The sequence below is a fragment of the Cryptomeria japonica genome, chromosome 2, assembly GCF_030272615.1.
Source record: "Cryptomeria japonica chromosome 2, Sugi_1.0, whole genome shotgun sequence".
In the NCBI taxonomy this organism is placed as follows: Eukaryota; Viridiplantae; Streptophyta; class Pinopsida; order Cupressales; family Cupressaceae; genus Cryptomeria; species Cryptomeria japonica.
This window is the reverse complement of record NC_081406.1, coordinates 497,891,573-497,909,777: the sequence shown is the minus strand read 5'-3', so window position 1 is coordinate 497,909,777 and position 18,205 is coordinate 497,891,573. Positions and strand designations below refer to the sequence as shown.

Below are 18,205 nucleotides of genomic sequence, written 5' to 3'. Positions count from 1 at the left end.
GTGGGAGAGCCAAACAAACCAAAACCTCTATGGTAGACTGCATAGAATGATACAAAGGCAGCAGAGCTAGCCTTATCAACACCTCTTCAATGGACTGTGTGAATGCAATTCAAGCCATTGACAAAATGTCTAAGCTTGACTCAAACCAAAATGGTCAATAATGCTAGCTTGTTCAATAACAAAATGGGCTGAATAATATGCTATAGTGATTGGAGATAAACTATCCAATCTTACACTATGAAACAGTGTTCCATGGGGACGCGTTTCCCCCCCCAAAAGGCCCACGTCCCCCCGTCCCCGAAACCATCCCCGAAACTTATACCCTTTGTCCCCCTGTCCCAACACCTGTGGAACATTGCTATGAAATGCATACAAAACATGATCCTCCAGCAGTTTACCATAAAGCATCTACAAGATATGCATGAGATGCATTACAATATAGCAAATTAACAAGTACACTGTTGAAACCAGCTGGTATAATATCCTGATTATAAAATCAGACAGTTGTAACAACACAAATTAGCCTAAAAGATGCATATTAAGCATAGAATAACCGTAGCCGAACACATAACCAACTGAAGAATATCTGTTATATATGATGTAAGGTGCTGATGCAAGTCTGGTAACACTCTGATACTGCTGTCATGCTGGTAAATCTGACTGATACACTCTGGAAACACCCCTCAAGCAACTGTAGGCAACACCCGAATCCACAGAACTCCAACTAGGACTGATATGTTGAGACATGGACCGGCTAGGACTCGAACCTAGGACCTTCCGTACGCTGCTGGAGTGCTCTACCACTGAGCTACTGGCCCCTCTTGGACCAGTCCTTCGTCGGTCCGGGTGTGGCTTATTTCCAACACCAACACCCCCCCTTAAGCCACACCTCTCGTGTGCTTGGGCCTCCTAGCCTGGACCTAGCTTTGATACCATGTTGAGACATGGACCAACTAGGACTCGAACCTAGGACCTTCCATACGCTGCTGGAGTTCTCTACCACTGAGCTACTGGCCCCTCTTGGACCAGTCCATCGTCGGTCCGGGTGTGGCTTATTTCCAACACCAACATGATACACTACCGAAAACTTACTTGTTACTCCTCATAATTGATGTAGATCAGACTTATGAGACATATTATACTGCTGCAGGCTTGATACAGATTAATGTCTGCTGGTACAGAAGGTGCAAACCCGTAGAAAACTTATGATATTCACTGAAGTCCAGATGACTAAGACTTGGCATCAAATGTTACTCCCTAGGTGCCTCCAAATCACCAAAGATTGGCTCTAAAAAGAAGTGCTTCACCTCCTAACTCTCACGCCCTAACTCCATTAGTACAACCCAGCATATGGTACAGCCTCCATAAAAAGGTACTCTATCTATTTCCAGCTTGTACGGCCTACAAATATAGGCCGGTAGAAACATGTTCGACAGATTAAACATCTCAAACAAATATTAACAGCAGTATGGCCAGTTTGGGATGGTACAGCTAGCTATGGTGTAATGACATGCCTGTCTGCAAACACCAACTCACTAAAATAGCTGAAAAAATTCAACAATCAACTCCAAAATCTTAGCAAATCAAAACACATAAAAAATCTGCATCTTCAACACCAAATTGGAATAACTTCACTTTCAACTCATTGGTGAAATCATTCTAACCAGCTAGGAGGGTTTTCATCCTTGAAACTAGAAATTCTAGAGAGGTTTCGTCCTCAAGAAATTAGAGAAACTGAAATCTCACATAGTAAAAATAGCAAACATGAAATTGTTAACCCTTTTTTGTCTACAACTCCCTCCTTTTATAACTTTTTCAGTGAATAAAACATTAATTTCTCCTTTCCGATTCCGTATTCACTTTAATATTTTAAAAACATTTTCAAGTGTCCAAAAGCCACCTTTTATCCCCTTAAGCCCTGTTGATGTGTGTTTTATGCACATAACATTCAGAATAAAATACCAAAGTAATTTTACCCTCTCTTGAACAAAATCACCTTAGATGCTAAGGCTAAGATCAACTAAAATGATTCCAAGGTTTCTACAGTCAGGTCTTGACGAGTGGGTTACTCAATGATCGATGTGAATTGTTGTTTTCACTTAGAGACTTACACAAATGTTTGAATTAACTTCATTGATCATGGATATGGAATGGGTGTGCTGATAACTTAGGATATGGCAATGTAGTTCTGGACTCAATTTTACCAAGATTTACTAAAAAATGGCAAAAGGAATAGGGTTCAGGAAATCTATTCTAAGCCTAGGAATGTAGGAAATGATGAACAAATTCAGTGGAATCGAATTAGGCAAGGTCTCACCATCAAGTCAAACAGATCTTGACATGAGCTTAGTGCAATCATCTAAGGTATGCTTATAGATTTTCAAATTATCACCATCAAGCATTGACACCATCCAAGTTGATGCATATCAAGGGACGCATAATAATTGAAGTTAAGCTTGCATAAATTTTGAGTTGACCACGCAAGGCGCACTTACAATCAGCAAGAGGCTAGTGGTATGGATTAAGGATTCCATACAAATATATTCAACAAATCTTTCATTCAATCTAACAAACATTGAAAGCAAATTCTAATCTAACTTGGAGGAATTGAGAACCTTGAATGCAAAACAACACTTGAAAGACAAAATCATCATCAAGTCGAACAATGATTTATATTCAAATAGTTGCAGCATATACCAACAATTCCACAAAAACTCTCTTACAAATGAGATGCAATGAGGTATATATAGAGTCTCATACAAAATGGATGGCCAAGATTAAAACTAAATCAAGGGCCAATATCATGCCAACAAAACCCTAGAATTGCCCTAATTAGGGTTTACATCAAAAATGGTGCCACCAACATATGGCCCAATAGAAAGATACCTAGTCATCAAATAGGGAATCTTCTAGAAGATTTTGTCCTGCATCTCTCTCTCCTAGCATACTCCAAGAATCTAGCCAATACGGAATCTAACTCCTCCATGGAAATGTTGGGTAAGGTATCCTGTTGTAAATCAATCACGTCCAATGCATCCGAGCAAGCATCCAAAGTGTTCTCCCAATCTGGCGTGAGCTTCTGCGAACTATGAACATGAATCAACAAAGAGACCAAATCATCTATCTGACTCTTCTTTAAAAAGTCCAACTGATTAAAATACATGAATTTCATTTTGTCTCTTAATTCTGCTAAGTGTAAACCACTATCCTCACTGACATCAACTCCCAATAACTCCTCAATTGAGGTAAGGATCTTCAACTGAATATCATGAATTGATCTTTCCATCTCTGTACAACTCAGTTGTGCACTCTCATAAGTTGATTTCTTCATGGCCAATGAACAATACCAGCCATGGAAATTGTATCTATCTCCACTGTGCACAACATTCTCCCTAACCAATGTTGACTTAGGAATCTTCTTCAAAGCACTGAGGCGTGGAATAGTCTTCTCTTGAATGGGTCTGAATGCTTCCCAAACTCCTCCCAAATATTGTATTATGAATATGAGCCCTGTTGTCCTGTCAAATGCCTAGACAAACTGAGTAAAGAAATCATCCGCCTGTCTCTTTGTATTTTCAATCCATTTTTCCACCTCCGAGAGTGTATCTCTTGCTGCCTCATAATGTGAATGTAGTCTATGATCAAATGCAATAGGGGAAATAAGGGTGGGATTATCACGCCTTATCCCTGCAATGTACTCTCTAAGTTCGATATTTCTTCTTTGTACTTCTCTTTTTCTTCAATTTCTCTATCCAATCTCGCACTGATTTCCCTAAAGTTATCACTAACTTCTTGAAATTCCTTCTCTCTTGTAGTACGACCAAGGGCAACTAAAGTGATTTGGAAATCCATGGGAGTAGCAATGTCTGCCATCACACCCGCAATAGGAACAACCACCTACTCAATCCGCATCCCTATCTCATCTCTAGCTATGTGTGATATAATCTCAGCTCTCTTAGGCTTTGGCTCGTTATTGCTCCTAGCTAAGTAGTCATCAATGTCATCAATAGGTTGTGCCTCTATCATTTTCTTACTTTTCTCCATACTCTTCATCAACCAATCAGGAATAGCGGCCATCTCCATACCATCATCGAGACACATCTCTCGATCAAGCTCTCTCAATGTCGAGATAACATCATCATCGCCATCAGGATTATTCCTGGTCAAATCACATACATTTTTTCCCAAACTAACCTCCAAAAGGACGATAGGGGATCCCGACTAATCATCATCCTCATTAGGTGGAGTAGATGTCGCTGTGGCATGTAAATCTTGAATATTCTCTGGTAGTATTACTGTGTTGGAACATTGCTCAGTTCCTTTGTTTTGTTCTGGCATTTCAACTTCCTTGATTGATGAGACACTAAGGGGTGGTGAAGGAACGATAGGCGAAGGAATGATAGTCTTTTGTTTCTTCTTCATGACCTCCTCAATCTTCTTCCCTCTAGCCTTGACTTCTCTTGGTGTGTCCTTCCTTCTCTTAGGAGCTTGACTCTCCTCATCCACATGAATCCTGATATCACTGATAGTCCTCTGATCATCTTCGGAAGCGGATTCCTCTTGTTTCATCTTTTCATAAGTGAAGGTAACACCCATATCAACTAACTTGTTCATCTAAATATCCACCCATGCTCGGGAGAAACTCAAAACCTCTCTCATCAATACATTCAAATCTATTTCTTCTGGTTTTGACCAATTAGGCAATAGAATCGCCTTCATTTCATTTTCATATTGTGGATGCGTATGATCCCTGTCATCTAACACTTGGTCAGGAATGAGGAAAAGTCCACACTTCCTTATGAAATCCACTGACATTCTGGACCACATTCTTCTCTTCACTGCCTGCTCATCCATTAGGTTGGCCCAATAATCTTCTATGTCTACCTTGTGGATGAACTTTTCTCCCCTGATCCTTCCAACTTTATTATCTGGATCAAATCTTTCTCTTCTCTTGTATGTTGCAAATCGATAGAATGCAAGTTCCTCACTTGTTGTGCTAGCTGCTAAGGCGGACTGGCAAACGTCTAATGTCTTCCCAAATGAAATAGGAAATGACATGCCCGTTCTGTGCTTTTTCTTCTGGATAGAATCAAACTCCAGAAGCTGTCTCACCACTTCCAACAAGATCACTTTGTTAGAAGGATACCTAGGAAGCCTGTAGGGTTTAGATTGAAACCCATGAATCCTAAGGTATGTGAAAGTGGGAAACTGTAAATACCACGATCAATATTTCTCTATCGGCTTCGTTGCCTCCTTGGACAACCTCCTGTGGACTCCACCTTGCAACATTCGCGTTATGTACATTGTGAATACATGATTCACTCTCTTATAATCTTCAATTCGATACATGTTCAGCTGTAGATAGCACTCATAACTCCCAAATTGTCCTTGTCCATTCCCGACTTCACCTCTGCATACCAATCCCTTGTATGTAACAAATTGTGCAAGCAGGTACACTAAATAGGAAGTCATGGCGAATGACCTGGACCGCTCCACATTCCTCAGCTGAAAGTCTAGATTGTCACTTATGATTCTAGACCAATTTATCAATGTTCCTTTTAGACAATCTTGGATGAAATAGAACATCCATCCATTGTATATTGCACCCTGCGACATCCCCATCACTTGGTTAAGAAGGAATACTAAATCACTATATTCCTCTTTGAAGTTTGTGTGCATGAGTGTCTTGGGAGCCTTGGAATGATGGGGCCTAGGCTCGCTCATCCACTCGTTTATTACGGTCTTGCACACATCCATCTTCTTCTTATATCGGTCTTCATATTCATCCTTAGTTATATCTTTCATGTCTGCTCCTCGTGGAGTTCCAAACACCTTAGCAAGGTAGGCAATGATGGCACCCTTAGGAGTCTTGATCATTCGGGAGCGAGGATCATAACATTGTGCACACTCCAAGATAAGCTCATTGCACTATATGGATTGCAGAAATCCAGTGGCCTGATAAATGCCACTCTTCATAATGTTCACATAGGCTGGGGAAGGAATCTGGCTTCCAATTCCGAACATACGCTGTCGCATCTTGTTCATGTTCAGGAAATGTATGTTCGTGTCTGTAATCTCCTTCCATCTGGATGACATCTTGGATTCTGGATAGAATCCAGTCTCAACTATCTTCTGTTGTTCTCTCCTTTCCTTGAGTCCGAACTTCGACATCGTACCTGTATGAAGCTAGAAGTTAGAACTTAGGAAAATATTCTTGACAAATTTCTGATTTCCTAATGATTTAGACTAATTTGGGTATGGAAATCAGGAAAATAATCCACATTCTCAATAGATTTCAACAATTGAATGCAAAAATGTGACAAGGTTAGGGTATTAAACCCGTATGAAATTCATTAAAATCAATAATTTTCAGACCAAAGTCTGAAAACACCTCCTTATACCTAGAAATTATTTTCAAATTGTAGTGCAAAGAAGCATACCGGATAAACAATGACTAAGGAAAGGTGTGAAAGGTTGTGTTTTCACACAAAACTAAGTCTGAAGACACCTTCCGAAGTCAACAATGGCTGCCAGCAAATCTGAAGACAACTTGCAACTTCACAAATTAATCTCTAAAAACATGTTGCAATCACCCAAATGTGCACAAACTTGATGAAAATCAACCTCAATGATGAAAGCAATCATATCCAGGAATGTAAGTATGGCTGGTAAAAATAAAGTTTTCTGAGGACAAGTCTGAAAATTAATTACTTCAGACTTACCAGCACCTTGCAAAGTAGTGAAAATCCCTGAAAATGATCAAAAAATGACAAAGGAATGAGCTCCAAGCAAAATCACCTAAGTGGGTAGGTGGCTGGAAAATGAAGATTTCTGAGGACAGCCGCCTACAATGGAGTTTTCAGACCTGTAACAACTGAAAATAGCTCTGAAAATTGACTGAAAATGCCTCCAATCAGCCTTTAGGCAAAATCGCCCTAGGCACAAATGGGCTGGGAACAAAGTGTGAAGTCTGAAAATCGTACTTCCAGCCACAATGAAGGTATAAAATCTCAGCAATGGAGGCAAATAACAGATTTGGAAACATCAACCAGCAAGCTTGCAACAATGGTGGCATGCACCAAAGAGGAAAATCACCCAAACAAAAAATCGCCCTACTCTAGAAAATCGCCACCTTCACAAAAATCACCCAAGTCTGAAAAATCTGTGGCAAATTCACTCCAATGGCAGCCAATAAAAATCGCCTTGGGCTGGAAATGAAGAAAAATGAGCAACAAAGCAATCTTCAACCCAATGTGTCAACTTGACACTTCATCAAAAATCACCAACTGGAGGAAAAAATCACCTTTGCAAGCATACACTTGGCAAATATAATAATAAAATAATGCTGGGGTCTCTCCTTTTAAACTTGCTTTCACCATCAACTTTCACCAAACAAGCAATGTGGGATAAAAAAACTTGTTCTTATACTTGCCTGGCAAAAATCTATTTGCTTCTAGAAGGTAAAATTCATTTAATGCTCATTGCAAATCATTTATTAATTGTTTTTTTAATTTTTTAAATAATCATTGATTTTCATTAAAAAAACAATTAAATGGGATCACTTTATTAAAATATTTCAAAATTTAAATAAAAAATGGCCAATGGGAGAAAATTGATTTAACTTGGGATAAAAATCCCAAAAAAAATCATTATAATATCAAAATTTCATCAACTTGCACAAAATGGGTGAAAATCGATTTAAGTCTGGAATGAAAATTCTAATTAAAACTTCATCATTCAGCACAAAAATGCCACTGGGGGAAAATTGACCCTAGTCTGGACATTCATCCAGACACAAAATCATCAAAATCACTCTCAATGGAAAATTGCCTAGGGCCTGGAATGAATATCCGCATAAAAATCCACAAAATCTTGTCACAAAAGGTCCTGGTGGAAAATCGATCCAAGTATGGAATCATTACAAATGTCATCCGCAACCTTATCCATACTCCCAGTGGAAAAACGAAGGTAGTCAGGGTAAAATCCTAACACTTAATCAAAATTAAAGCATCCGGGGGAAAATCAACCCTAGTATGGATTCTCAATGGTGGAAAAATGGGGCATGTCTGGATTCCAAGGGAAATCCATGTCCAGTCTGGATTTTGAGTGGGGGAAAATCATGGGTAATCAGGAATATGAGGGATAAAGCACCTCTAGTGTGGAATTTTGACCTTTTAACCCTTAGAATATGGATTTTCATTCGGAAAATGATGATTTTTCTACTCAAAACCACTAGGAAACTCCAAAACTCAATAAAACTCATCTGGTCTTGGGCAAATTTACCAAAAAGTTGAGCGAAAAATAAAGAAACCTATCGGGATAAAGTGCAAAATCAACTGGATAACTTCCTAGGAGCAAGAAAACAACTCCAAAAGGTCTTAAAATACCTTAGCACTTTAAAATCACCGACGTGGATGTTCAAAAAACACGTTAACACTCAAAAGGTCTTACACTTTGACAAAATTAGGATCATTTAAAATCTCAACTTTACGTGTTTGATCCTGTAACTTAAAAAAAAAACCTAAATGACAATAGGCATGATCAAAATTCCGAGACTCGGGCACGGGAAACTCAAAATTGCCCACTAAGCTGCCAAAACCCTAAACTAACCAACGCAGAAAATAGGAAAAGAGGGGGTCCCCGTTTTCAATGGGGCAATGTGTGAAAAGGTCACAACAAGCCCGATGCCTCCTCCTTAGCACAACTTAAAGTCACTTCTTAAAATAATTAATATAAGTTGTCAATATAAAAATATGAAAAACAACTTTTGACAACTTAATCATTTAAATTAATTTTCCCTTTTTTTATGCCAATTAGCTTATGGGAAAATATGAGGAATAACCTAAAGGCCAAATAATTGCTTACGTGCGAGAAAAGAACATTTCAACCCCAATCTAAGTCTATTTACCAACTTGCTGAAAATCATTCTCCCATTGCATCCATCTAAATCATCCAACAAAACTGGGAAGTAATGGTAGTCACCAACGTGCTTATCACCATACGAAGATAGCAGAGAGAAAAAAGATTATTTTTCTATTAAGAAGAAACTGATATGGGTAAAATAATTAAGGTAGTGTTCTGCTACACTCAAAAAGAATGCTAATAATTGTAACTTGCTGTACAGGTTATATTGGAGAGTTGAAAGTAGAATGAAGGAAGAAGAACAGATTTCTATGTGAAGGGGAAAGAAATAGGGTTTTTGCAATTCCTTAATAGGATGAAAGATTCGGAAGAATAATCAATAGGTTATTGATCAGACTGCAAATATAGGGAGCTAAAGAGAGACCTTTGTAAAGCCAAATTTTACAACTGTAGATTCAAGCCAATAAATAATTCAAGAATTTCTTATGCTGTGAAAAATTGGTTTTCTGTCAAATTGATTTTCTCTGATTCTAGGGTTCTCTCTTCATAGAATTTTCTATTGTTAACTTTTGTGACCTCTAGTCCCATTGACCTACTTTTTGTCATCTGTGGATATAAATAAAATTTCTTTCTTTATTTATTTCTTTGTTGTGAAGATTCCTTTTACTAGGTACTGTGGGGATCACCGATTTGGTTTCCTTTTCAAAATGTAATAATTTATATTGCGTGACTTATTTTTGCAGATTGTGCATGGAAACCAATCATGTGCTGCACATGCAATCTCATTTCTTGTTCAGGCTTATTTGAGAGCATTGCCAGTATACCTTCCAGTTTATTTTATACCAGCTCTCATTGTTCATAGGCGAGGACTTCTAAAAGAGTAAGTAATGGAATCATTCTCTCGTGTTACTCTTGCAAGAAGGAATTTTCCATTTGGATTGTCTTTTTGGTGATTTTAATTTTCGGGCATTATTTAAAACTATCCAAATAGAGGCTGCATCTTTTGTTTGTCACAAACTACTAACCTTAAATAATCCGATTTGAAGGGCAATGGAGGCAACATTTTATTTCAAAAGGATGACAAACAGACTAGAAAAGGCGACAATTTTGTTTTGTTTGTATCATTTGGTCATCATATGAATTGATTTTTTTCTTTTTCCTTTCTAGGAATGATGTAACTCCAAAATAATTTTGTAAAAGCTTGCTTGGATGTTTTCTAAAATTATGTTTTATCAGCATCTAGTTTTTGCAACTTCTTATGTTTGGTAATTTTGTGGATATTATTGCTCTTGTTTAAGACAAATTTGTTCACTAAGATTGAGCAAATTCAGCCCCACAAGTCCTTAAAGCCACGCATTCTGTCAATTCCCATTATGCTACCGAGGTGTCATCTTTTAAGTACTTTACAGCTAGTTTATACTTACTTTCCAAGGGTCTTATCATCTTTTCATAGCACATTCTATGATTTGTTTGTAGGGTAGAAGACTTCTAAGCCCTTGAATGCTAAGGGTGTGCTTTACTTCTTTGTAGGCCTCGTAGCATTTTGGGAAAAAGCTTGTTCGGGACTGCAAAGTCAAGCTTATTTCTCTCTGCATATTGCTCTTCAGCTTGGTATGTTGTAATTCCTCACCTGTCATTCTAGTTTTAGTGCTTCAAAATTTCAAATTAATTTTCCTTACGTAAAACAAGATTTTGTTTATTTGAACATTGAGTTACTCTTGTTAGTATTTGTACATGCTAATTCAGATTCTTAGTATTGTTTTCATGATACAGATTGACCTTTTAAAATACCTGCTGAAAGAAAAAAGGTCAATGACATTAGATTAATTTAAAAATCAAGATGAAGTTGTCTAATAATCGATATATTGTTCTATATTTTTCAATAACAATACTTGGCCTAATAACAAGATTAATGTGATCTGTTCGCATTTGTTGAATTGCAGTATTAATATGATCCAATAGTAGGATTTGGCCCAATAACATGGCTAATTGAAATTTTATTATATTAAAGGGAAGGCCCTAGTTAAAATCCCACTCTACAAGAATTCTTGGTGGAGAGAGAGAGACCTTTAAATTCAAAGGAAACCAAAAATGAAGAAACAGTGGTTATTAAAGCCTGGATACCAGGGTATCAGAAATAAAGACATCATATTTCAGAACCATAGACCTTTTTTGAGAATTTTACCTCTATAAAGTCACAGACAACCACAGGAAAACCTTGTGCACATGGGTAAATCACAAGAAGGGCTTCCAATAAAGGCTGCCAAACTATCCATTGGTTAAGTTATTGAAGACTAGGTCAGTGAGAAGAAAGGCTACACATGACTGCCATATTCATATAGTGTTCCATTTCTTCTACAACCTCTGCCACTTTGACACTGCATACTCCCCCATTCTTTACCTTTACTCAAGAATCCAAGATAATTTAATATCCTTTCCCATCATCCTTTATATTCTAGACACATTCAGCTGCCTCACAACTGCCACATACAAATGAGTGAAAGTATCGACCATAAATGCCTGGACAATCTTCATGGCTACCAATCCTTGCTTTGTGGCAACCACATCTTGTTTGCATAGTGCAAGTGGCCCAACCTCAACAGCAAAATCAACCTCTGTCGCTGCCAACAGAACAATCTCCTCAGATTTCTATCTAAGATCTCCTAACAAAGACACTTTCTGATGTTATCTTTCCCCAAAGGCAACACTCATCCCTGCAATTACCCAGCTTTCACCCCAATCAAATTAGGTTCAGCCCCACAACCTCATTCAGTGTCTGATTAGGGCATTCTCCTGACCGCTCCATTTTTTTTCAATATCCTTCTGTACAGTTAATTTGTTTTACTATTTAAAGATCATTTATTGCAATCAATTTTAGTCAAAATTACATATATGCTAATTAACAGAGTATTTATTGCAATCAACAGAAATTGCCATCCACCAGCAGAACTCAAATAGCATTTATGCCAGTAAAATATAATTTTCAACAATTAAACTACATTAGATTGACCAACCAGCATTTGGTTTTGTCAGAGAAATTGACATATGGAGAAATCTTTTGTTATTGATGCCATTGTTGTCTTTGTTGATGTTAGTAGTCTTTAGGGTGCAGAGTACAAAAAGGTAAAATTAATGGTGTCACCCTGCAATTTATCAACATGAGTAGACACTAATTCCTAGGCAGTCTTCAATCAAATCCCCTTTGCTGATTTCCAGACAGAAAATTCATTGATTAATGGGAAATGAGCTGACTTGCATTCATATATTTTTCATCAATGCTAACAAAGTGTGAGTGGCTTAAATGGGGTGTACAAATTCATTATCTGAATTTCTTCGAAGGAAAACTTTCAGCACACAAGTTAACGTGGAACAACTTTCATTTTCAAATTCTTCTATTGGTCTTTGTTTTTATCTGCACGGCTTACTACTGTATTCTTGTAGAATTCTTTGGAAATGTTATATTTGAAATGGTCATAACTAGTTACTCCGCTATTTCTATCTTGTAATTGAGGATGTTGTCTCCTAATCTATATCTTTGCACAAAGTAATTTAACAATAGGAGTTCATGATAGTTGTTTATTATTTTATGATCTATTCCTTTGAATATTATTTTTTGTGAGATTTTATAGTCCCGAGAAACGGTGTTATGCTTCCACATTCTCTTTTCTTGTTCATAGACCATTGTATTTTTATTTCTATCAGAAAGTAGTGGCCACCTATGTTGTCTGCTACATACCTTTTGGGGGGAAATATAGCAACTGATTACAATATGTATATACGTGAAATTTTTTGTTCTTGAATCTTAAGGTAGTTTTTCAACATTTTGGTTGTGTTGATTAATACTTATTCATCGCACATAGGATACATTTATTCAATTTTGCCCACTTCTATTCATTGCATGGTGAAGATTTTCTTGAACTTGAAAATTATTGATCCAATTGTGAGTCTACTAGCATTTATATGTATTGTAAATGATATGTTGGATTTGGCATTGGTAGGATAGGAGCTTCAGTTATCCTTTTTCAAGGGCATCTAATGACTTGTCTTGTGTCTGATTCCACAAAAATCCTCATGTTTTCCTTAGTAGTTCATTTAGGGGTAAAGCTACCTTGGAGAAACCATGGACAAATCTTTTCTTAAAGCCTGCTATTCTTAGGAATTTTATTAGTTGTTTCATGTTTGATGTGTTCACCAATCCCAAACTACTTTAATATTCTCTGGATCTACTCCTGCATCTTTGTCTGAGTGGTTCTAGATAATCAATTGTAATCTTGAGGAAATCTGTCATGGCCCCCTGATCTGATATCCCTCTCACGAACTGTAGAGTTGCATATGAAATTGTCTTACGGAGTAATACTTCACAATTTCATAGAGACCTCATTCGCCTATCACATAAATTGGGATTAATCAATGCAGCGATTTGACTAAGACAGTAACATAAGCATACAGCAAATACATAATGAGGATCTAAGTACAACTTCATGAAAGAATATGATTTTTGTGCTTCGATCGACTCTCAACAAGGAATATGAGCTGTGATTAGTAAATGGGAAGTATAAAGCCAACAATGGCTGGGTTACAAACTATGGTCTATATTACCATTATATAAAAATAGTTGAAGCATAGATGCTTGCAAGAGAATTAATAATGTGGTCCTTATTGAACCACAGAAGTGGACAAAAATTCCAATGAAGTTCTGTCTAAAATTTGTATGGTGAATATCATAGTTGAAAAACTCTTACTCTGCAATTTTATCGAACATTTTATACACTTAAATGTTTAAAAATATTCTTCAAAAACACACATATTACTGAATAGTTGAAAATATTACTAATTTCCATCATATATAGATCAAAATTGGAGTTTAGTACATACCATAGACCAGAAAACAAGTTCAACTCTATATGAGTTATAATGTCACTTCCACTAGCCATGTCATATGTAGAAGTTGCTTCATCGAAAGAGATTTTTGGCAAGTTGTGCAATAATGTCTAATAGGCATTCTCAAGAGTTATAATCCCAATTCCCTGTCACCCCCTCATTGTAATCAAGATTTTTATTTGACAGATTCTAATAACTAATGGGGATTTGGGAGTGGAGACCCCAATGAGGAGTAGTGCTCCTCATGGGGGTCTGGGGGCAACGCCCCCAGCAGGGTCAAGGGGTAGTAGCCCCTGTGGGGGTTTTGGAGGCAACGCAACGCCTCAAACAGTGTCGAGGGGCAGCCAAGCCCAAATTAAGGACTTTGAAATCTTTACCACCAATGAAAATCACATTTTTTTAACTGCAAGCAAGAAAAATAAATTATATGAATTTGGAGTTTTTAATACAAAACTTGCGATTTTTTGCATTTACTCAGGAGTTTTATAGGATAAAATCGCCAATATTTTTTCAAGAACTCATTGGAGAGTTTTTGGGTGAGTTACTCGCTTGCTATTTTGACTCAGGAGAGTTTTTCAACTATGGCCAAATATAACCAATAAGTTGCATCCTCGAGCATCTTATTTCAAGTAGCAGTCAAGAAGTTACAAATATATAGGTTTCTGCAGTATATGGAATATATCTAGAAGCAAAAGACCAAAGTACATTTAAGAAAGATGGTAACAATTGTCTAAATTTAACAAATTTATGATTTAGCATTGTAATTATTTCACTAATCAAACTGACACAATTGCTGGTGTTCACCATTCAAGTGTATATCAGTTTCTTTCATATGCATACTTTTTGTCAATGATTTTGATATATATATAACGTTTAATCTATGTAATTTTTATTCTAGTCTTGTACTTGAGTAATCTTGGCTTTTGATCTTGTGGATGTAAACCAGATATTCACTATAATTTCTGCCCACTAATTAATAATGAAAATTTTCTGACAGGGTATGTACATGCTTAGTATTCAATATAATCAAAACTTGTAACCTACCTGTAGTTGCCGCTGGAACTGTAAGTAATTTTCATTTGTACTAATTGTAATAATGCCATAAACCTCCTTTGATAGTTTGGTTTTAGCGGTTTACTGAACCATGCATTGTTGTTTACAGTTTCCAACTGGCCTTGCACTGTTGATAGAGAAGAAGAGCCGTCGCATGGAAATAGCTTTATACTGCTTTGCTCGTGCCCTTGAGAGCTTTTTCACCACCATTGCAGATGCAGGCTTGTTACCTCATGCCAAGAAATTGAAAAGAGTTGATGTTATCATATTTAGCTTATCTACTGCTGTTATCATGCATTGCTATGCACAAGAAAGGGATGTATTCCGCTCGAAGTACTTGAATGTCCTTGACTGGGTCTTTGGTGTTCCCCAAGAAACTGAGCATTCGATAGAGCAAAACATGACTGAGCTTCCTATTCCCTAGAAGCCACAACCTATATGTCAAAACCTTTGTTCTGAGTTTACTCATCCATACTAGAGTCTCAAAAGACTATACCTCTGTTCTCAACTCCTGAGCATATTAGAGGAAAAACATTAGTTTATCATTGACGATGGAGTAGGAGTAACAAAATTTGAAATTGAAACCTACAGTAATTCCTTCTCTCAAAATTTTGACGACTTTGACTAATTTATTCGGAAGTGACCCAAATTAAGCTACAAGATAATTAAGATGTAATTGAGAGCAACATTGTTGTTAACTGTCCTGATTTCATGTAGGCAATACCTTTCAAAATTGCTAAAATTTTGTAGTTATTTTTAGTGGCCCTTATCCATGGTACATACTGACTAGACATTCCATTAAAGAGTGACATTTTTTGAAGTGGACATGATGTTAAATGCTTTGATGTCATGAAATTTTATCAATATCCTTGGCTCTGAAGCAAGCTATCACCATTAATTTCACTTTGAATATTGATAATTTTTTGTAGTTATTTTGAATGGCCCTTATCCATGATACATACTGACTAGACACTCCATAAAAGAGTAATATTTTTTGAAGTGGACATAATGTTAAATGTTTGATGTCCTGAAATTTTATCGATATCCTTGGCTCTGAAGCGAGCTATCAACATTAGTTTCATGGCTACTATGGCATGTGGGCGTAGATTTGAATGTCCAAATTAGTATGAACTAGAAGTCAGAATACTAATTGCATGTCCCTTTTAAAATATTCAAAAGCTGAATGAACATTAATAATGATAAATTATGAAATGATAAATGAAAAAAGTTGTTGGTGAAGTTAACATTGAAAGATGTAATAGCACGATGAGTGCCATTAAAGTTCCTCGTACTTGAAGCTCACACGCTCCACAATCCTTTCCAAGAAGTTCTCTCAAGCTTTATATCATCTATGGATTGTGCAGTTGGAGGTAAATCGTCCAGGACATTTTGTGCAAACCTCATCTATCTGCAATGCTAGAGAACACAACATATTAATATATTTGATGAATTATAAAGTATATCACAATTGATAAATACATCTGAGCGTGTTTCTCATCTTTTGAAGCTGACATGCTCTATGATCCTTTCCAAGATTGGAATTCTCTTAAGCCTTATCATCTATGGCTTGTGCAATTAAGGGTAAATCAGCCAGGCCATTTTGCTCAATCCCCCAAGACAAGCAAGGCATCATTTGTGAATTAGTCCTATTTCTTAAAAGGATCTTCTTGCGGTGTTTATTTTTTGGTAAGATAAAAAGTTGATGCAACGATTATGTGGTTGTTTTTACTATCTTTGACCCAAGACAAGTCTTCCTCAATGAGTGGAACAGCTTATATCCCTTAAATAAAGCTAGGATTTTTTTATTTTCTTGAGAAACTAAAATTGCTTTGGCCACAATGAATGAAAGAACATTGAGGCAAATAAATTTAATGGTTTGGTGCAAAAGCTTAAGATAAAATTAGACACTAATATGTGCTAGAAATAGCAAGACAGCCTTAGTGAAGATATTCTAAACAATTGATAAAGGCCTTCCTTGTACCCAAAATTCGAGTAAATTAGATTAACTCTTGTAAAATCTGATTATAGAAAGATTGTCCATTGGTTTTAGCCTAAAATGGCTATAGTGCGTAGCTTTGTTTTAATTAGAGAAACTTAATGCTCGTATAAATAATTTTCTTCCAACAAACATAAAGGTATGCTACATATTTACATCTACAAATGTTAAAATGTTGAATGAGGGTGCAGCATAATCCAAAGGACAAGGCCAATTGCAAGTTTTGGGTAAATTGGATCATAAGAGATGCCATTGGTCTCTCAGTCATGGCATCTAAGTTGAACACTTTGCAAGGAGAATTGACCAATTCACAAAAAGAGCATCTAGCTATTATATCTGTGATGTTCCATTCCAAGGCATTTGGGCTCATGTAGAAATGGTGAGCTTATGCAAGTTAATATATAGCAATGGTTGGGTGTGGACTTTAAAATAATCTTTTATTTTTTGTTCTACATGTGCATATATGGATGCATTGGATTGTAATATTGATAAAAACCCAAATACATTTAACATAGAATTAACATATTTTTAAAGTAGGATGGTCATAATTATTTAGTCATTGAGATTTTCATAAAGGAAACCTATGTTCAAATTGCCATATTATTTATATCTACAAACTTTTGTTGTTTGTGTCTCTTTGATAATCTTACTACTAGATGTGACATAGAAATAATATATTTGTCAAATGGGATGATCTTAAGCATTAAGTCATTGGAATTGAGAATTAACCAATTCAAGAAAGATGCAAATCTAATTACCATATTTGTGATATTCCATTTCAAGACATTTAGACTCATGTAGAAAGGATGAGCTTATGCATTGAGTCAACACATAGTGATGGTTGAATGGACTTCAAAAAAAATTAATATGTTTGTATGGGTGCATTGTGTTGGTGTTTTCTAGTTGAGTATCTTAGAACCCTCTAAAGATTAGCCTTTTGTTATGATTAAGGGCTTCTAGACCAATGCCCAATGAATGAGATAAACCCTTGCTTAGACCCTAAGGCTTAAACCTTCTACACTTTTGGCTCTGCAAATCGAGGGTGATCCTATGACAATATCTTCTTGATTCAATCTTTAATCATTGATATTGTATTAAAAAGAAGATATATTCTCATGCAAAATCCAAGTTTTAGATGTATTATTCAAGGCTAGGCTATCTCGGATTTGATTACTTTTAGGATTAAAGAATATCAAATCCTATACTAACAAATTAAAAATAAAGAATCTGAAAGGAAATGAAATGTTTTTGGATTTTTGAATTTAAGATGCATTAAAACCCTAACCCTTGAGATTGTTGAGACCAATGCTTGATAGGGCAATAGAGTCAAGCTAGAGCAACATCATTTGCAACCTTTACACAAACTTTCAATCTAGGGCTAATTGATTCAATGTTTTACACCAAACCACCCAA

At 36.4% G+C, this 18,205-nt stretch overlaps 1 protein-coding gene across 3 annotated transcripts in view; it reads left to right on the top strand.

Moving 5' to 3' along the window:
• LOC131078901 (uncharacterized) overlaps positions 1-15,694 on the top strand; it is a 70,106-nt gene extending 54,412 nt beyond the window's left edge. For all 3 annotated transcript variants that reach the window (XM_058016731.2, XM_058016730.2, XM_058016732.2), the window contains 4 exons: positions 9,606-9,742; positions 10,393-10,473; positions 14,741-14,807; positions 14,906-15,694. In XM_058016731.2, the coding sequence (XP_057872714.2) occupies positions 9,606-9,742; positions 10,393-10,473; positions 14,741-14,807; positions 14,906-15,220 (600 nt within the window). In that variant the 3' untranslated portion in view covers positions 15,221-15,694. The remainder of the gene's footprint in view (positions 1-9,605; positions 9,743-10,392; positions 10,474-14,740; positions 14,808-14,905) is intronic.
• The last annotated feature ends 2,511 nt before the right edge of the window (positions 15,695-18,205 follow it).